A 22,144-nucleotide genomic window follows, 5' to 3' on the forward strand; every position below is an offset into this window, starting at 1 on the left:
AGGGAGCAGAGAAGAAGAAGCCTCTTCGTCCTCAACCTAGCGAAGAGATGAATGAAAGGACGTCCCTAAAGTCTCCATAACTCTCAACATACTTCTAAAGAAAGATTCCACTCGGAAGTCAGTAGTTGCTGCCGTCGATCGAGACGATTCGTACGGACTTTTGCAATCCTGTAACGAACTCTAGAGGATCGTTACATTCTACGCCTGTTATTATAATAGGCTCTTTCTCGTAAACCCGAACAGGGACCGAGAGAAGATACTTCCTAAGATATGAGAGAGCTGTGGAAGATCAGAGTTGATATGGACCACTGGTTCCAAAAACTCTTTTCGAGGACTGGAGGGATGACTGAATTGCTTCCACTTCTTTCAGATTATGATCCAGGACATCTGAAACCCTCTCCAGATGTCCTGCACCTTCTTTCTATCACCTCAAGTTGATACTTAACGCACCGAGAGATGTTCAGAATCATTCCTAGATCTTTAATAAAATTTCAGTTTCCCGGTAGGAAAAAAACTGTAGAGGTCTGAATTGCAGTCTATTCAGGGAAACAAACTTCTTTAGGAAGGAAATGGTCCCCAGCAAGCTCATCCATTCCCTCACACAGTATGTTTACTTCCCTAATAAGGCTGCGCTTTGCCTAAGCAGGAGAGCATATAATAGTGCAATGTTGCGGTAGACTCGTAGTCCTATACCGTGCGGTAACGAGCACCGAAAGGAGTAAGAGATATCTCTGTAGAACTAGTAAGGCAAAACGAATGCAATGTTTATTCATTCATGTAAGAAATCCCCTCAATCTTAGGCTAAAGTCCGTGATTGTAGGGCAAGAGATAACAGTTTAGTCAGTCAATCCCGCAGGAGAGATGAGAGACGTAACTGCCAGCACAGAGATACGATTAGTCAGTCAATCCCGCAGGAGAGAGAGACGTAACCTACCGCGCATGACAGCGAACGAGCTGGTACTGGCTCGTTTGGACTGGAGGAGAGGACAGTGACAGCAGCAGCTTACGATCGTCGTCTCTTAACTTTATGCCTGGGTTGCCAGCTACCCTATTCTACGAAGAAATAGGTCCGTTAATTTTTTAGCATAAAGAGACTCAAGCTGGTATATTTAAGCGAAACAGAAAACGCTAAATATATAGATGCGTTTGTGTCGTCATAACACTACCATACAACGGTAAAAGATAAATCGGAACTCCTGGAAGGCTGCAAGGAGTAACGATTAAATGTCCTTAAAATAATAGACAATAGACCTCTCGGTTGCCATCCGAAGAGGTAACCACAGCAAGCGTATATGACTTGAACCAACCAGTAGTAAAATAACGCAAGGCAAAATATGATAGTATTATATTACAATAAAGTTTTTCATACTACCTGGCAGACATATATACTATAGCTGAATTCGGAAATACAGCTACATACATATCTGACAGGCAAGTTTCATGAACAAAACTCAGAGAATTGAAGCGGACAGCTCAAAAAAGCCTTCTTATGTTTATAGGACATAAGCGTTCATTGACGTAGTCTACAAGTCTATTTCTTGTACGAGCCTGCGAATGATGAATGAGAGCTCTTCCGAATCTTGTCAATAAGAGCATATCCGCTTACGCAATATAAAGTTAATGAGAAGTTTGTCAATGAGAACTAACCCATTTACGAGACTAAGAGATATTTTGTCAATGAGGGGATACCCACTTACTTGACAAAACGATAGTATATTGTCAATGGGGGAAATTCACTGAATTGACAAAACGTAATCCAGGAAGTCGAGCATTTTATTTTCGATTCCCGTCTCAAACGAGGAAGGGCAAGAATCCTGTTAAGAGACGGCTTACGACAGGTAGAACGACGATGTTCAATTCGGCAGCGTAGTCCCGACTAGGAAACTAACAAAATCTATCATCTGAAAAGCCCTTTCAGATGGCTAAAAAGCTTGCAAAATTATCCTGGGAAGAGGAAGAAACTCTCCAACCAGCTTCCTCTCCCGTATCACAACTAATGCCTGCTAAAGCTTAAAATTTATTGGCAGTATGGCAAAGGAAGTCCTGTCTTGCGCTTTCCTGAAGAGCGTCCTTTTGATGAGTGCCTTTGCAAGAATCCTACTGAACGTTGCCGAGAGTCCTGACGTGCAGGACGTCGAGCTTTTACATAACCCATAGCTGCCTTACTGCAAAGTCTTGACTGCGGTAGAGCAAAAGAGATCTTTCCTTGAGCTTTCCATAACTCCATCCAATCCTGGACTTTACGAAAAGCAATATTAACTGACAGAGACCTCTAGAATTCACGAACCCGTGGTCTTGCTGGTTTCGAAAACGCAAGTTGCCTTTTCACTTTAAGCTTCCTCCGAAGCACTGCTTACTTCACATTCTTCGCAGGCGAGGTAGAAGGATCCCCCAAGGTAGGTAAAAAATCTTTAGGCCAAATCAGCTTGAAAGAAGTTAAAGAAAACGTTCAGCAGGCGATCACTGCGCGTGCGTGCGCTGGCCGCCTGGCACACGCTCGGCGTCCACTGGCTCGCGCTCGGCGTCCAATTGGCGCGCGCTTGGTGTCCATCCGCGTGCGCTTAGCGTGCACCGCGCACGCCTGGCGTCCATCCGAGCGTCCCGTTCAAGCCGAGCGTCAAAAGAAGCGTGCAGAAAAGCGTCACGCTCCTGACAGGCGTCAATGAAAGCGAGAAAGAAACTGCCTTCAGGGAAGAGCGAGAGACATCTCGGAGAGAAAAAACGACTGCACAAAGCAGTCTCAGGTGAAGGGTTGATCGTGTGAGAATACGCGGGGTGGGGCGAGGGAAACGCCTTCTTATATCTCACAGCAACAAAGCTAGGACGTCCGACGCTCAAAAGCGTCCTGCTAATATGACTTGCTTTCCCTTTTCTCGGTGGAAAGACGTACACGAGTTCAGGCGACGTTTTTTTCGCGGGGGGGGGGGGGGGGGGTTCTTACTTCTCACTGCAACGAATGACGAGAGAGAGAGAGAGGACGTGAAACGTCCTCTTCTATAAAGCTTCTATTTAGAGGCGCGAGTCCTTCCGAAAGCTCCAAACCTGCGCAAGGAGGACGCTTCGAGGACGAGAAGCAATCCTTCAGGATTCGTGCACGCACTTTGGCAGCCTGGGAGTATCTTCAGGTCTGCCGAAGGCACGTCAGATCGGTGGGAGTTCCTCGTAACCCTCCTTCGGCTTTCGACATGCTCTCTCACTGTTCCTGGGAGTCAAGCAGAGGTCCCGCCTAGAGGCGAAATTATAAAGGCCCCCCCCCCGAAATCTGATGCACCCCTCAACCTACACAAGGGGCACTGTCACTGCAACTTAGCCACTTCACTTTTGCTCTCCAAAGCCAGCACTTTCGATTCTAAGTTACGAATCGATAGAGTATCAGAGAAAGGTCAATACCCTTCTACAGAAACTGTTTAGGGCCCGAAGGCAACATTACAGGGTTGAGGAGTACAACTACAGAAGTAGCACTCTTCACCACAATGATAGGAGAGGTGCGAGCACCTTAGATTCCAAGATACAGATGGAATCTATAACGTAAGGGCATTACCTCACGAGACATATTTATAGCCCTTAGGCCATAAACTACAGGGTTAGGCAAAATAAAGTCTACAGGTAGGTTAGCCTACCCTGACTTTTGTTTACTGATTAATTGCGTACATACGAATCATACGTCTTCCTTACGGAATTAGACAAAGTCTCACACTCCTTACATGACAAATCTCAACAAAGAAGCAAGACCCATAGCCCTCGTGCATATCGAGTGCGGAACTACCGAAGCTTTCGGTAGCCACACCTATCTTAGCAGACAACACCCTCTGAAAACTAGACTAACTAGATTCAGATATACAAAAATGAATTCATATTCAAAACAATTTAAGATAGCGTATGCCTAGCACAAATCTAAGTCAATAAATCAAAAGACAATTAGGATATTTAGCGGCAATGAAGTTTCCAAAATCCTAAGACGGAGGTACTGAAAACAGGTGTTTCCAGCACTGGCGACAGAAAAATGTTTATTGTTATGATACAATAAAGTTTGTTCATAACTTACCTGGCAAAAGATATATATAATAGCTGTATTCTCCGACGTCCGACAGAATTTCAAAACTCCCGGCACACGCAGTGGGGCGGCCAGTGGTTAGTACCCATTCCCGCCGCTGGGAGGCGGATATCAGGAATCATTCCATTTTCTATTCAGATTTTTCATACCACTGTCCCCTGAGGGGAGGTGGGTGGGTACTTAATTATATATATCCTGCCAGGTAAGTATGAACAAAACTTTATTGTATCATAACAATAACATTTTGTTCATGAAACTTACCTGTCAGATATATATATAGCTGAATCCCACCAATTGGAAGGTGGGAAAGGGACGAGAATCAGAAGGATTTAGGAAACACCTCAAGGTGCAGATGATTGACATCTTGATTCCTTACCTGTTAGCATAGCTGACTTCTTGATTACTGTCATCGAAGTCCTGCTTTTGCTTTACTAGAGTTGCCAACAAGGTAGTGACCTGTGTAGTTGGTGCGCTCTAGATGATCTGTCGACGGGGGCGTGACCACAATGTGACTAGACCATATTGACCATACTGTGAGGGCAACGAAGCTAAAAAACCACCACCTGACCTAACCTATCGAAGTTAGTCCCATAACTTCTAGGCTAAAGAAAGGGAAGGCGCCTCAAGCAACCAACCCTTCAACCATAAACCAACACCAAAATTAAAAAGCACACCTACCCCTTTTCTATAGGGTAGTATTTGTGCTGCTCCCTGCCCCCAACACCATTTCTGCGGATATGTATGGTCCAAGCGACTCGCAGTTCTCATATGCCGTCTTCACATCCCGCAGGTAATGTGAAGCAAAACACAGAGTTGCTTCGCCAAAAAGTAGCGCTAATGATATCATTAAGTGCCATATTCTTTCGAAATGCCATTGAAGTCGCAACCGCTCTCACTTCATGGCTTTTATTTTCAAAAGCTTCATATCACCATCCGAGCAGGACGCATGGGCCTCCGTGATGGTGTTTCGCAAAAAAGAATGCCAGTGCATTCTTCGACATAGGAAAGTCGGGTCTCTTAACAGAACACCATAAGTTCTCCGAAGGACCCCGACAATCTTTGGTCTTTTGCATGTAAAATTTGAGAGCCCTGACAGGGCACAGGACTCTCTCTGGCTCTTGTCCGATGACTCTGTTAACCCCTTGATTTCAAAGGTTTTTGGCCAGGGGTTAGATGGGTTCTCATTCTTCGCTAAGAAGTTAGGATCCAAGGAGCACACTGCACTGTGTCCTCTGAAACCCACATCTTTACTAATTGCTTGAATTTCACTAACTCTCTTTGCCGTAGCAAGAGCAGTTAGAAAAATCGCCTTTCTAGTAGTGTCTCTCAATGAGGCAGCATGCATAGGTTCAAAGGGAGCCGACATCAACGAATCTTTAGAACTACATCAAGGTTCCATGATGGAACCTTTGGTTGTAGTACTTTGGTTGTCTCAAACGATCTCAAAAGATCGTGAAGATCTTTATCATTTGTCAGATCTAATCCTCTGTGGCGGAAGACAGCTGACAGCATGCTCTTATATCCTTTTATCGTGGGCACTGCTAATTTGTCCACATTTCTCAAATGCCGGAGAAACTCAGCGATTTGGTTCACAGAGGTCGTGGAGGAGGAATACCCTCTCTTCCTACACCATCTCCTGAAGACAGTCCACTTCGAACTGATAAACTGCTCGAGAGGAAGCTCTTCTCGCACTGGCAATAGCCTCTGCCACTGATCTTGAAAAACCTCTCGCTCTGGCCAACTTCTGATAGTCTGAACGCAGTCCAGACTCAGAGCGGAGAGGTTTCCGTGGTACCTCTCGAAGTGGGGCTGTTTGAGAAGATCGACTCTCTCTGGCAGGGTTCTCGGGAAGTCTACCAGAAGAGACATGACCTCCGTGAACCAATCGCTTGAGGGCCAAAAGGGAAGGGGGCGATCAGAGTCATTCTCGCTCCTGGCGACGCCGCAAACTTCCTTGTTACCTCTCCTAAGAGTTTTTGAACGGGGGAAAGGCGTACACATCCATCCCCGTCCAGTCCCATAGGATGGCATCTACCGCTATGCTTCCGGGTCGAGTACTGGAGAGCAATAAATCGGAAGCCTCTTCGTTTTCGAGGTTGCGAAGAGGTCGACTAGCGGGCGTCCCCACAACTTCCATAGCTCCTGACAGACTTTTTAGATGTAGGGTCCCCCCCCCCCCCCCATCTGTGGGAAGCATCTGATGTCGACGGCTTAAAAGATCCGCTCGCACATTTTGAATTCCTGAAATGAACCTTGTCAGATCACTATGTTTCGAGCCTTCGCCCATAGAAGGATGTCTCTCGCTATCACGAACAGTGACCGAGAGTGTGTCCCCCCCCTGCTTTTTTATGTAAGCGAGAGCCGTAATGTTGTCCGAGTTGATCTGGACAACTCGGCTTCACCAATCGTTCTTCGAAGAACTGAAGGGCCAACCGAATAGCCTCCAATTCTTTTTAAGTTTATGTGCCAGGACCTCTGTTCCCCTCTCCAGAGGCCTGACACTTCCTCCTTTCCTAGTGTTGCTCCCCAGCCCACCATGGAGGCGTCTGAGAACAACACTAGGTCGGGGCTCAAAAGCTTGAGGGACATCCCTTCCGAGAGTTTGGTCGGATCTTGCCACCACTTCAGATGATCCTTGACGCGTTTTTTGATATAATCAAGTGAGTCTAGATTCTTGTCTTTCCAGTTTTCTGCCATAAAAAACTGGAGTGGCCTGAGGTGCAACCTCCCCAGGGAAACAAAACTTCTCCAGCGAAGAAAATGGTTCCCGCAGACTCATCCATTCCTTCGCCGAGCATGTTTCTTTCCCTAAGAAGGCTAACACTTTCTCTAAGCATCTCTGCTGACGTTCCTTTGATGGAAAAGCTTGAAAAGCCGCTGAATCCATCTGAATCCCCAGATACACGATGGACTGCGTGGGGATCAGATGGGACTTTCGTAATTTACTATAAGGCCCAGGGCCTTTGTCAGCTGTAATGTCGTCTGAAGGTCCTCAGCACCTTGACTTCGAAGGCGACTTGATTACCAGTCGTCCAGGTAGAGCGAGACTCTTATTTCCGATAGGTGAAGCCATTTCGCCACATTCCGCATGAGGAAAGTAAAAACCATCGGCGCCGTACTCAGACCGAAGCACAGAGCCCTGAACTGGAAGACCTGTCCTTTTAAGACGAACCTCAGGAACTTCCTTGATTGGGGATGGATCGGGACGTGGAAATAAGCGTCTTGAAGGTCCAATGACACCCATCCAAATCCCCTGGGTCTCAAGGCTCCTAGCACAGACTGAGAAGTTTCCATCCTGAATTTTTCTTTCTTTACAAAAACGTTCAGTCTGCTGACGTCTAGGACAGGTCTCCATCCCCCAGACTGCTTCGGAACCAGGAATAACCTGTTGTAGAAGCCTGGGGAATCCAGCATCAGAACTTCCTCTACTGCCTTCTTTTCCAACATTTGATCTAGAAGGTCGAGTAAGATCTGTTGCTTCTCTTGACTGGTATGCGGGCGACAGGTCTATCGGCTTCGTGCTCAAAGAAGGCGTAGAGAGGAAAGGGATCTTGTATCCTCTCTCGATCACCTCTAGGGTCCAGGTGTCCGCCCCTATCGTCCTCCATGCCTGAGCAAATAAGGTGAGTCTCGCACCTACAGGTGCCTGAAGGGGCAGAAATGTCAATCTTGTCCCTCTTGGTAGAAGAGATCTTACCTCTGAAGGACCCCCTTCCTCTCGAGGAACCTCTAGAGGAAGGTGCTCCACGAAAGGGCTTAAATTTCTTCTTGGGTGCTGGAGCTGTTGAAGTAGAAGCCTGAGGAGTAGGTCGTCTTGAAGATGAGTCAAGAGGTCCCTTGTTGCTTTTTCTTGCAAATTTACCGACAGATCCTTAATCATGGACTGCGGAAACAAATGCGTAGAGAAGGGGGCGAATAATAACTCCGCCTTCTGAGCGGGAGAAACTGCTTTCGCCGTAAAGCTACAATAGAGAGCTCTCTTTTTAAGCAGACCTGTAGCAAAATGAGATGCTAACTCATCAGAGCCATCCCTTACTGCTCTATCCATACAAGCTAGTACACTCGAAAGCTCTTCTAGCGAAATTGAGTCTTGACTCCTCGATTGTACATCAGCGCCCACGAGGCACCAATCTAAAAAGTTAAACACCTCTAGCGTCTTATATAACCCCTTGAGGTGATGATCCGTCTCCGTCATTGTCCAGGAAACCTTAGCCGATGACAAATAAGATCTCCTTGGAGCGTCCACCAAATTGGCGAAATCTCCTTGAGAAGAGGACGGTGCCTTCAATCCTGCTTCTTCTCCTGTCTCGTACCAGATCCCGGCTCTCCCTTTCAGTCTAGATGGAGGAAGTGCAAACGAAGTCTTCCCTTTAACCTTCCTTGAATCCATCCAATCCTGGACTCTCTTAAACGCTCTCTTCGCGGAGAGCGAAGTGGCCATCTTAACGAAGCCAGGGGCCTTCCTGGCCTTCGATGAAGCAAATTGTGAAGGTGGAGAGCAAGGACTTGGCGCTTGAAAATTATCTGGGAATAATTTCTTAAGTAAATCCGTCAACGTCTTATAGTTTGAAGACGCTGACGCATTTGGTTCGTCATCATCAGTAGGGCAGCGATCACTAGACGAATCCTTCTCTTGGTCATCAGCGCCTTTCAAAGATCGCGATGACTTCGACACTTTAACCTGAGAAACATCCTTGAAAAAGCGTCCCGATATGCAAGGTGCCGTGCGGTTCTGAGAAACGTCCTGCAGAACGTCCTGATATGAAGAACGCCGTGCGTCCTGAAGAGCGTCATGATGTGAAGGACGCCCCCCAGTGCGTCCTGTACAGCGTCCGCTTGAGCGTCTTGCTGAACGTCCTGATGTGTAGGACGCCGTGCGTCCTGAACAGCGTCAGTTGGAGCGTCTTGGCGAGCGATCCGCGCGTCTTGAAAAGCGTCTTCTCGAGTCTGGTAAGCGCTTCGTTGTTCAAGACGCCGAGCGTGATCATCAACATGCAAAGCTTGACGTTCGATCTTGATTTCTTGAGCGTTCTCGGCCTTTTGACAAAGACGCCTGGCCGCTTGTGCGACAACTCACGTCTCTGTCAAATTCGTCTCTCCTAGACGCCCTTTCATGAGGAACATAATCACGTTCTCTAATGCGTCTGGCTACTAGAAGTAGACTCAAAGGCCGAAAAAAAAAAACGCGGAGTAGGAGCAGGGGACTGCCTAGTTCTCTTAATAGGCAGCCACCTATCCTTCCTTCTATGACTAGTTTTCTGCCTCCTTTCTCTCAAAAAAGGAGGCTAACTGTCTCTGCATTTCCCAAAGCATTTTCCTTGAAGGGGAAAGTTCTCGATCAGGAGAAGGACTCATCCTGTGCGAGGAAGATGGGCGAGGGGATGCCCTTTCCTTCAACTCAGGAACAAGCTTAGAGCGACTTTGGACGCTCGAAAGAGTCCTCCCCTGATGAAGCCTTGTTCTTTTCTGTGGCGGAAAAGCTTCAAAATCTTCAGGTGACGAATCTACATAACGATCAGAAGGACGTGAAGCGTCCTCTTCTCTGAAACCTCTCTTAAGAGGGCGACAAGAGCGACGGCCGCTTGTGCGACAACTTGCGCCCCTGCCGCTCTCCCCTTGAGAGGTCTTCCGAGCGTCCCAAACCTCGGCGAGGAGAGGAAGTCTCGGAAGAAGAGAAGCACTCTTTAAGTATTTCGTGCCCGTGCACGAACACCGGCAGCCTGAGATTCGTCCTCAGTTTCTGCCGAAGGGACGTCAGACCGGTCATCAGATCCCGTAAACCCTCCTTCGGCTTTCGGCTTATGCCCTCTCCCTAAGGCCTGGGAGTCCGGCAGGGGCCTAGGCCTAGAGGCATTATGGGACCGATCTGACACCCCTTCCACTACACTAGATGCACTAACACTTTTATCACAATTCACATTTGACTGTAGAGCAATCACTTTAGATTCTAAGGCACGAATCGACTCCATGATCGTAACTAATACGCTTCCTTCTGCAGACACTTCCTGATTGTTCGGAGGCAATACAACAGGATCTGGTTGAATTACATCTACAGGAGGATTTAATGGAGATACAATTCTACCTTGACTTCTACTCACAGAAGCGCTCCTAGAGGAAGACCTCCTGATTCTATCACGCTCAAGCTTTTTCACGTAAGAATCATATGCCTTCCATTCAATTTCAGTCAATTGCTCACACTCGATGCATCTATCATTCCACATACATACATGACCACGACATTTCGAGCACACTGAATGAGGGTCTACCGAAGCTTTCGGCAACCTCACCTTACATTCATGCACCTTACACACCCTGAAGCTAGCAGCGCTAGATCCAGACATCGTAATCAAAGAAAAGTCAAAGCCAAATTCAAATCAAATCCACTATCACGTATGCCAAGCCAACAAGCCAAATCAAAACCAAAAGTCAATCAGAATACTCAAGTTAGCACAAGAAGTTTCAAAATCCTAGGCGGAGGTCTGTAAACAGTTGTTTTACCGAACCGGCGACGAGAAAAAATCTGAATAGAAAATGGGAATGATTCCTGATATCCGCCTCCAGCGGCGGGAATGGGTACTAACCACCTGGCCGCCCACTGCGTGTGCCGGGAGTTTTGAAATTCTGTCGGACGTCGGAGAATACAGCATATATATATGACAGGTAAGTTTCATGAACAAAATTATGAATAGAAAAATAAATGGGAATGGTTCCTGATACCCGCCTCCCGCAGCGGCGGGAATGGGTACTAACCACCTGGCCGAGCCACTGTGTGTGCCGGAAGTTTTTGAATTTCTGTCGGACTTCAGAAAAATACAGCTATATATATATCTGACAGGTAAGTTTCATGAACAAAATGCTCTGTCACATAGTGGGCAAAACTGTTGTAGCTTAATGTGGGTACGATTGCTTTCTGCTTATATGTGTACTATGAAACTAGCAACTGGTCACAAGATTACAAATAACTATTTATGTCTTAGGAGTACAGCAAAGATAAACTGGGCACAAAATACACACCAAAATTACCTTTATAAAAATATAGCGATATATTATAAATAAAGTTGCTTCGTTACCTGTGATAATGGTCCATCACCAGAATCCAACGGAGCCTGTAGTCTGAACTTTAAGCTCTCAAAAATCACCCTGAAACGTGTTCCAAACTTCTCTTCATATGGCCAAATCAAACTCTCATCAGCTAGCTCTACACTTCCATTTTCACTTTCACTCCTCTGAAAAACATTTGTCATTACACAAAAAATAATGAGACTTGGTACACCATCAAGGATATCTTCATAGAAAAATATAAAATTTTCAATAAGTTTTACAAAGCTTTTTCTAACAACATCCTCCATTCTTAAAAACAATAGTATAATGATTAAATGGCATTCTAAATAAATGTCTAGTAAGATCAAAGAAAACAACAAATATCAATATAAATACTCTTTGAATTCATTTCAACATACAGGTAATGAAGGATAACAGGTAAAAAGCTGATGGCGATCCTCTCGTCTTGCTTGAGCAATTGAAAAGTCAGTTTCATGTGCGTACTTTATCAGCTGGGGATTTAAACTATGTTCAAGGCCTCGAAGAGTTCCGTAATTACTAGATGGTGGAGTAGTACCTGCAAGACAAGTAAAAAAGTCAACACTAAGATACCTACAATGGCCAAAATAGCAACTAATAAAGTTTCTTACTAGGAGGCAGGGATGCCAATCCCAAAAAATACTTACATAAAAACTTAGTTACTAAAGACAAAATGAATAAACTTACATAACATTCTAATCAAGTTTAAGGGAGTATTTTCATCAAAATCTGTAACATACCTCGATCTCCTCTTCCCTCTTCATGTGGTTTATCAGCATGCAAGACCCGTGTAAGCTTATCAATCCAGTCTTCTAAATCAGCTTCACTCTCGGCAGATAACATGACAGATTTTCCACCATCAGACATTTGTAATTCAAAGCAGCATTTACCTCTGCGAGGATTCTACAATAGAAGAGAGTAAACATATTTCATGTTTGAAAGAACAAAAGAAACATACCAAAAATCTGATTGTAATTGCAGCCTGGAATCTGGATTTAAAGAAATCACAACTACAGCACAATAAAAACTTTAACTCTGGGCAACACAAACTTTAAGCCACCATACCTACTATGTTTGACAATAATGAATTTGGTTATGATATATCAATAGTATTACTTTAGTTTGGAAGTCATAAAATAAAAAATGTCTGTTAAATGATGAAACCACTAGACGTCATGAAATTACAGTGCAGCTTTTCATAAATTTTTTGGAAGGAAATGTATGAAACTCAAAGCTGGCACAGTTATTATAAAATCAAAATCTACTGAGATATTCAAAGGTGACAACTAACCAGAAAAATATTGCAGAAAAACATAGTATCTACAACATAGAAAAATGCAATAAAATAAGTGGTCTTTGCAAGCATTTAACCTTATACCCTAATACCAAAAGATGCAAGATCGAAACGGCTCTTTCAATTAAGAAATCATGAGATAATAATAAAAGTCATAACAATGAAAAATATAATATAAATACCCATTTTAAAAGTAAGACATTTAAATTACTATAAAACCATACATAAGGAATTTACTTGCCTTAGTATTGTACAAAAATCCATGACAATGGTTCCTTTGGGGTCATGTTTCCGTTCATCTTTATGGAACTCTAATAAGTAAGTACCATCTACTTCTTGCCTTTGAAAAGATAAAAAAAAATTCTTTTTTTTATGTGAAGCTTGAAAAAAATCATTCCCTACTTTTACTTAAGTACTGATAGGACACTGTACTATAACTATCTTAAAGGATGACCTGATGAGTACTGTGAACATAGGACTAAAATTTCTACATTACAATTTGAAGTGAAAATTAAAATTTTATTAAAACAAAAGATTCTATTTACAACAAACAACATACAATCATTCTCTGAAAACCTGACATATCTATATCCCATTCTGTAAACTGAATCCTTCCAGTCAACATAGTAAACTGCCACTTTCTTATATCAAATCAAATCATTTTGAGAGAGAGAGAGAGAGAGAGAGAGAGAGAGAGAGAGAGAGAGAGAGAGAGAGAGAGAGAGAGAGAGAGAGAGAGAGAGATCCTTACCTTAGGCATGCAAATCTTCTTTTGAAGGTCTTAGATGAGAAGTTTCCAAATATCTTTTCATTTCCACTTTCTGGCCCTTTTAGTAAGTAACCTTTTTTTAATATGTTTTCCCCATTAGTTAACAAAGCCTGTTGAGAAAACACAACGATAGTTTTATTCTGGAAATGAATAATGTGCAAGCAATCACTTGAATTGTCAATAATGCAACATTTTAAGAAAAAGTCTCTGTTGAACATCATTTACAGGGTTGTTGTTTATGAAATAAAAGAATCATTAAATTTTCACCCCCATAAAATTAAATCATCTAGAGACAGAACAATGCACAAGTTGTTTATACAAAAGAAAAATCATTCATCTAACATATTTAACAGAAAATTATCAATTCGTTACAAACCAAATCTCCCTGCTCAATATCTGTATCTACTTCATAAACTTGTTCCTTAAGGTCATCAACACGTGGAAGCCTGGAAATAGAGAAATAATAGTGAATGCCTATTTTATATATTATTCATAATCATCTGTTGCTATTACTACTGGTAATAAGTGAACAAACATCACTATAAAACCACATATGTATTATAAACCAATAAACTCTTGAAAGGGATGCAGTCTAATAAAGAAAAGATATCTTTAACAATTTAAAGTGTTTCAATATACTATCTTCACAAACCTTGGAAGATGAATATAAGATCCTGAGTAGGGCAAATATTTATGGGTAATGGTTGTGAGGTCTTGAGAGTAAGTTCTCAAACACTGTTGAACAAGAGGATCAGTGATATCTTCCTTAAGATGTACAGCTGCTAAGGACTGCAATGTTCTAGTGACTCTAGGTGCAACAGAATGCTGTAAAAATTGGAAACCAATAGTTAATACTGTAAAGCAAACATAAAAATTAAATATGAAATAAAATGATAGAAAACAGCATAATTTGTCAAATCCTAATAGTCCACACCTCAAAACGAACACGGTTAAAATTTCTAAACAGGAAGTATATTTCCACAAGTCAAATACGTATTATACTAACCGATATGTCATCTGGAGGGTACATTAGAAGTTCCCGTAAAGGGTCGTTGTTTAACATCACCTTGTTCTTGGAAACAAATTCTTCAAAGTCTATAGGGTCTGCAAGCCTAGGCTTTACCTGCAAACGTAAAATATCAGCTTTAAAATTGGAGTTATCAGTGTTGCAAATGTTTAAGATAATATGCATGTTCCTTAACTATACAAATCAGTCTTTTATATAGGAGTAAAAAATCTTCGCACCATCTCCCTCAGCATCCGGAATTATGCAGGGACAGTTGAGGTAGAAATCTGATGAGAGACTGGCTTGTATTTCTACAACTGGAAATTAATATTTTACTTATCAAAGAAATGTTTCTGCAAATAAAATCTGGGATTTCAAGTATATTTCTGAGTTTCTCACCTGAGTAGCTGTTGCTTTAACTGCCTGGGATACATTTTCGCGCACCTGGGCAGCCATGCCTGGCTTTCCCAGGGCACGTGTGAATTTCCGCTCTGCCATGGCTGCAAATGGAAAAAGATAATAAAAAATCTCTAACATGAAAATAGCAATATAGTTCAAGTAAGTAGTATATTTTCACAGATCTAATATGTATCTTGATGCACATTATTCACTAACTTAGAAATAACAACAAAATTACTTGGAAGACTAGCACGCTGATACACAAATATACATATAATAAGCTTTAAGTTTCATATATACACCACTCCTATTTTTACTTATGTCATAATCCCTATTTTGTTATACTGTTAGCCAATTTTATCCATCTTTCCAAAGTACCTGCCAAGCTCCTTCAACTGGTGTCCTTGAATAGGTTAGAAGTGGTTATGTTAGATCACAACCTTAAAATTAACTTGCGATTACAGTAACCTAGTTTAGGTTAGAACCACCCTCCAGCCTGGTAAGGACCCACATCCTAAATTGCGTGCAGATGGATTAGGTCACAAGCCTGTTATTTGTTTTAATTTACAGTGCCATAAATTAATTTAAGTGGAGAGAGTCCAGGGGGAATAAAGTCCCCAGCCAGTTCAGGACTTAGAGCCCTAGATTGGGGTAGCATACATCCCTGCATTCGACTCATATATTTTCATGTAAGGGCCTAAAACCCCAGTTTCCCACTATGCTTCCAAAAATATATATAATTGGGGTCCAGTTTCTCTAAAACTACTAGCTTTTCAGGACAACAAATGTTACAAGCATTCAAAACACACTAAAACACTGGAAAATAACATTTTCAATGCTGAAATATGATTATGGTTTACAAGTTAAATTTTTAAAAAAAGGGGTAGGGTAAACAATCGTCAACATAATGTGATATATGAAAGCCCCATACGAACTAAAATAAGAATGTGACGCTCTTCGTAAAATATGTTATCAAGGCACTTTTGAAATCCAATATGGTGGCAATCGTGAGGCTGGCTGGTCTAACCACAGACAATCCACCATCTTTCCCAGCCTTCCCAGCACTCATTTCAACAATGTTAGCGTATATATGTAACGTTTATTGATCTTACTCAAGATTGCAGTTGTATTCAGCACAATAAAACAACATTTTGTTGCCTATATTAGTGAAAGTATGAAACTTTTTATTCCTGGGGTCATGGTTTGAACTGAATTCATTTTTACCTTGTAATCGGTTGTTTTATCCTTACTGCCATCACAACTGAAACTCCACAGTGCTTATTTGATTGTAATTATATACATTTTGGTCTTAATTCACTCCATATTGCACTTGAACCACGTTGTTGTTCCTGGTTCCTAAGGACTCACTCCGCAAACACAGTTACGAGCAGCAGACGACAACACAGATTATGGGTGCAAAATGCTGCAAAGAATGGTGTAGTCCCCTTCGATAAGTATGGTTAGAGGTCGGGTGTACGATTGTTGTGATGAAAGTGCCCCAGCGTCTATGGGTACAAGTGGTGTGCTGATTTAGCGCAGGAAATGGGAAGTTTATTGACACAAGCAACTCCGCAAACATCGACATGGCGTCAATCTTCTAAATATTCCGAGTTGTAAGTAAAAATTTCAAAAGCGTTTTGGTGGTGTGGGCACTACGTTGGCCACACTTTTCATTACCCTCTGTTTAAATCTTAAAATATGGCCTTAATTTCTAACTTTGGAGAAAATACTTACTTCGAAAGGAGAGTAGAGGTCTTTAGCTCCTTCTCTCACCAACAACAACTTGATCCTGATGACCATCTCCGGTGTCAGGAAGCATTAAAAGTACTTTTTCGGAGGGTGGCCTAGCCGTGGTAGTCGGTGAGTTGACCAGTCCACGCGGTTTTACCCAAGACGCTTCCATAAAGATAATGTTTATTGATACCTATACTAATTATTAAGGATAAACCCTATATTAAACAATCCTTGGGACACCATATTTAGTACCAGCCCATCAGGGATGAAAGTCAATATACAAACAAAAGAAAGTATCTCACTATCTCTGTGAATTTCTCACATTATATCATTCATAGGCATAGGTTATCTTCTTGTGACAGTCTTGTTTACATTTATCTTACTAGGTAACTTAGGTATTAGGGTAAAAAACCGCATGGTACAGGGGTGGACCATGTACGATCAATGTGTACAACCCCAAAAAAAGTACATTATAACGTGTCCTGACATCGGAGATGGGAATCAGACGCGACTTGTTGGTGAGAAACGGAGCTAAAGACCTCTACTCCGGTGTCAGGACGCGTTATAATGTACTTTTCTTGGGGTTGTACACATTGATTGTACATGGTCCACCCCTGTACCATGCGGTTTTTTACCCTATGTACCACAATAGGGTACTACCTACTAGGGTAGAACACCACGGCAGGCCAACCCTCATCACGGTGGACGGGTCTTATTCACTCGATATTTAATTGGTGAAACAAGAATACAATTGCAACTAAGCATACCATTTCAAAGACTGAAGTTTCGTCAACATAATGTGATATATGAAAGCCCCATACGAACTAAAATAAGCATGTGAGCTCTTAGTAAAATATGTTTTCAAGGCAGTTTTGAAATCCAATATGGCGGCTACGTTTTGCATGGAAGGTTCTCATCAGTGACGGCCACCATCTTTCCCCAGCCTTCCCAGCACTCATTTGAACAATGTTAGCGTAGATATGTAACGTTTATTGATCTTACTCAAGATTGCAGTTGTAATCAGCACAATAAAACAACATTTTGTTGCCTATATTAGTGAAAGTATGAAACTTGTTATTCCCGGGGTTATGGTTGGAACTGAATTCATTCTTACCTTGTAATCGATGGTTTTTATCCTTACTGCCATCACAACTGAAACTCCACAGTGCTTATTTGATTGTAATTATACACATTTTGGTCTTAATTCACTCCACAGTGCACTTGAACCACGCTGTGGTTCCTGGTTCCTAAGCACTCACTCCGCTAACTGTGTTTGCGGAGTGAGACGACAACACTGATTATTTATGAGATGCAAAGCTTTATTCCCCTAATTGTTTACTTTACTCAATATTTAGTTTAACTTTACTTCAAAATGTTTATTTAATTCATGTCTATTATCCCTTTTTTGCAACCAAATTAACCCCCAAAAATTACAAATGTTTCGGATGTATACTTACGAGCAGACGACGTGAGGAAAAATGACTCATCGTTGCCAATCTAGTGGAGCGTCACACATACGCCGATGCATTTAAAAACTGTTTCGACGAATTCTAGTTGTCATAGTAATGCAGTAATGATAAAATTGCTGTAATATGTACGTATATATAATACAAATAGATACGCTAATTTCACTTATTTCCCCGGTTTTGTGTAAGTCTTATACCTAGTTTGGAGGGTAAACACATACCAATTGACAACACTGATAAACAATTGAAGAGCGCAAAACGCCGCAAAGAATGCCGTAGTCCCCTTGAATAGTGCTGGTAAGAGGTTGGGTTTACGATTGTTGTGATGAAAGTGCCCCAGCGTCTATGGGTACAAGTGGTGTGCAGATTTAGCACAGGAAATGGGAAGTTTGTTGACACAAGCGACTCCGTAAACATCAAGATGACGTCAATCTTCGAAACATTTTTAGTTGTAAGTAAAAATTTCTAAAGCGTTTTGGTGAGATTTCCACTGCCGTAGCCACCCTTTTCACTACCCTCTGTTTAAATCTTAAAATTTGGCCTTAATTTCTAACTTTGGAGGGTGGCAAGCATTGATTGTACGTGGCCTGTTTGGCCTGCCGTGGTGATTTACCCTAGGTATATAGGTAATTGTCAGAAACATTATCAAAACACATCTAACACATAAAACACTGTAAAATCCTATCTTCAACTCTGGAGTTTGATTAGCATAGGGTTTATAGTTAAAAATCTATCCTTAGGAATATCAATACCACTGGCTTACTCTGGGCCTTTACAGATCTTAAGTAAACCTTACCAGGCGGATTAGGTGGTACTACCTAGGCTACTACCTACTATTAAGTTGAGCAATCCTATCCTAAGGCTAGGTAGGCTACCTACAGCTGTTAAGATGACGCAAAACGTTTAAATATGGGAGCAACGTACGTTTATAAAGAAGAAAAGTACCATTTCCTCTTTGAGCAAAGATTCCGAAAGTTTAAAGCCGGGTTAATCAATCATTCAGGGAATGCTTATCCTAAGTACTGGTGTACCTGGTGTAACTTATGGGCGGGGCAAATGCCTTCACAAATACTACGCTGCCGATGCACCTGTCATTACACCGTTAATCTAAATCATCTTCTGCGTTATTATAACTCCAAAACTGTTGATATTTGAATAACTATCTGGTTTTCTTACCTGGATCTGGTAAAGCAATTACATCTCGCTAATGCACTAACTATCCATCTTTGTTTACATTCTCACTACTTGGGGTGCGTTCAGTCGAGTCACGAAAGCTAAATGTTTAATCACTGTTTGCGGAAGACGTTTGCAATGTCAATTCTCTAAATTATTTTCGATTGCTATTATTTTATTATAATTTAAGTAAAAATGTCATCTTAACCATCACCAGTTGTAAAGTAGGAAGTATACTTAACTTGCCTTAAGGTTACTATGCTAAATGTTGCATTTGCAGGCATAACATGCAGTCGCACAGTTCACTGAATTAACTGAATTGAATGCCGTTTTCCTTTTTAGGGAAGTCTAATGCTAGAACATGCACGGCATATCTGTCCTCAATTGCAAAGGCAGTGTAGTGTTGCAACAGCAGAATAATTACCGATACGCGTTTTATCCTCCCATGGGTCCCTTCTGATTTTCCATACTATCTCATTACTTTCTTCGAGTTCTTATGGAGGAAAATCAATGGGGAACGGCAAAAAGCACGAAAAGTTTTAGGGTGTTCCCACTGCTACCGAAATCATGGAGACTGAGACTGCGTACTTCAAACCACTTGTTGGTGGTGAGTCATTGAATCCGAGGTTTCATCCAATTTACACAAGTGAACGCGACCACTTGGTTCACCGGTCTATTCACTTTTTGCTCTAGATGCGTGAACTTTACTCTGTCTAAGAAAGTAAAAATAAAAACTCGTTTTTGAGACATCCTTTGCTGCAGAGAAATTACAACATTTTGGAGCCTACCTTTGGGTGAAAGGTAATGCAGGAGAGCATCTCCTGTCATACGAAAAGAAGTAAAAATAAAAGTGCCTAAACCGTATAAAGATCACAAAGTCACACTAAACTGGAAATTTAATCTTTTGAAAGCACAGGATATTACGCATTATGCTATCGCTATTTTTAGTGATATTTCTGAATAGCAATATATCTAAACATTATTCTATATCTTCGTTTTATCGCACTCGAAATCGCGCTGTCTTGTGCCATCCCCATACTTATGTCCAGTTTAATTGTCTACCCCATAACGTCCGAGGATGTTATGCAATATAAATATTTTATGGGCGGAGTAACTTATGATTTACCTTCACCGTCAACGGTGACTGGTCATTTATGTGGTGATTTTGCATTCCTCCAACAAACGTTCCATTTTCCCTTAATAGGCCTATTCTTTTGACTGGAAAATTATATTTTTTTTAGGCCTATGGAGCATTTACTCGAAGAATTTGGAATTCATTGTGATGTATATCGAAAATCTAAACAATTTTTAGTCAAGATCTTCGCCGGTCGCTATTTAAGCTATATAATGACATTAAGCAGTAAGAAAAGAAAAATATAAAATCAGATAGAATAAAAAAGATAACAGCAGTAATGATATAAAATACACAAGGAACTAAGAAAAAAGTAGAAAGTATGCAGTCGAGATGTAGAGAGAGAAAAGTAAATAAATCGATAAACTGTGACAAGGAAGGAAAAGTATCTGAAGGTAGATAGATGGAGGAGTGTTTCAAAAAAGGTTTTCTTAAGAAATTATAGAAAGATCGCGGTAAAAACGAGAATAAAGATAAGAACCAAACAGTGAATGCAGAAAAGATGAGAGGAAAATAAAAAAGAATAAAAACAGGAAAAATTTTTAATTTTCATTTCTTAGAACTTGAAATATTTCTTTAGGGACATATCGAAATTTCTTGGACGATATCAGACCATCTGATAAACCAAACAAGAGGGTTATCTACATTGTTTTGATTCGATACTGTATAATTCCCGCCTAAAGATTATACGCGACTCAAAAGGAAATGTGTAAAAGTTGCCAAGGAATTTTTACATAAATCTTTAATGATTATGACAATGCAGGTGGCCACAGTGCATTGGGACGATCAATGGCTTTTGAAGTGTTTCTTTAAGTCGCCTTAGTCATGAAGGCGGACAAAAATATGAAATATGGCTACCTGAATCGAATAACTGAATTATTTACTTGACGTCATTCGCGCCACCCAATCGGAAGAAAGGGCGATCCAGCATTTTAAATTTGAAAGGAAAAGTGACATATTAACAGAGAGCGTTTGGGGATTAAGGGAATTTTCAAGAAGAAGAATAACATAATAGATAGAGCGATAAACAGAGATGTGGCGATGAAGCAATTTTACGCTAAAGATAATGAGAGAGGGGGCACGCGAACATAATGGAATTTCATCTGAGACACCTTGGCATTTTCAAGAGGTGGTGTTTTTTGTGCAAAGTTGTCGAGAAGAAGGCGATAACAAGCGAAAACAGATGGGTAATAGTGCAAGCACGAAGGAATGCCATTAATAACACCGATATGAATTAGCTGAAAAACGAGGAGGGAAAGAGATGAATAGAAGGGAAGGTAAAAATATATTAGCCTTCAAGAATTGGGTATTATTGGAGTGAACGTCAGGGAGGCTTTTATTGGCTTCTGTTTATGATCATCTGATTGATTCCTTATCTCTTTCTCTCGAGTTTATTGTCGTTCCATCACGAACCACCGCAGAAAGGACGAACAATAGGAGGAACAATGCCAGGAAGCACAAAAAGGTATAGCGAAAAGATTAATTAGGGGAGAGACTGTCAGGTTGATTTGATTTATCTCCTGGAATGGGATAGCTTGACTGAGCCAATCAGGTTTTTGTGACGATTACAGAGAGTCTTCATCCAAAAACGTATTTCCAAAGAGAACATATGGAAATTAATCGTCGTTTCTGTTGTGTATTTAACACATTCATTATTTTAGCAAGTAAATATTTGCTGAGCTGAAGGTTTACAAGCGACGCAGTTTGTCTAGTCTAAACGGCTTATTGCATTTATCAAATGTTTCTTAGTTTGATTCAGGAACACCTGAAATGGCTCCATTAACATGTAAACATCGACCTTTTTATGACAACTGCCTACCCTTTTCATCTTGTGGTCTTCCCTGTTTCATAAGACAGAAGAAAAAAAGATTAAAATTAATAAGTCAAACTGATCTTAAGACTTTGCGATAACTAAGAACATGTTTACGGAAGTAATGTTCGTTATATATATATACCCTCATTACGAAACGTAGTAAGAGGAGGCGAAAAAAAGTGAATAAGTTGCGGTGGGGGGGTGGGGGGGGATGAAACATTCCC

At 41.5% G+C, this 22,144-nt stretch overlaps 1 protein-coding gene across 1 annotated transcript in view; it reads right to left on the minus strand.

Annotated features, from left to right (window-relative positions):
- The window catches only part of LOC135209582 (dedicator of cytokinesis protein 9-like), a 52,027-nt gene extending 32,898 nt beyond the window's left edge, over positions 1 to 19,129 (minus strand). Inside the window, 10 exon segments of the mRNA XM_064242260.1 lie at positions 11,125 to 11,280; positions 11,515 to 11,672; positions 11,875 to 12,037; positions 12,666 to 12,768; positions 13,180 to 13,307; positions 13,574 to 13,643; positions 13,850 to 14,022; positions 14,204 to 14,320; positions 14,603 to 14,703; positions 18,979 to 19,129. Coding sequence (XP_064098330.1) covers positions 11,125 to 11,280; positions 11,515 to 11,672; positions 11,875 to 12,037; positions 12,666 to 12,768; positions 13,180 to 13,307; positions 13,574 to 13,643; positions 13,850 to 14,022; positions 14,204 to 14,320; positions 14,603 to 14,701 — 1,167 coding nt within the window. The 5' untranslated portion in view covers positions 14,702 to 14,703; positions 18,979 to 19,129.
- Positions 19,130 to 22,144: the final 3,015 nt, after the last annotated feature.

The sequence above is a fragment of the Macrobrachium nipponense genome, chromosome 38, assembly GCF_015104395.2.
Source record: "Macrobrachium nipponense isolate FS-2020 chromosome 38, ASM1510439v2, whole genome shotgun sequence".
Lineage (NCBI taxonomy): Eukaryota > Metazoa > Arthropoda > Malacostraca > Decapoda > Palaemonidae > Macrobrachium > Macrobrachium nipponense.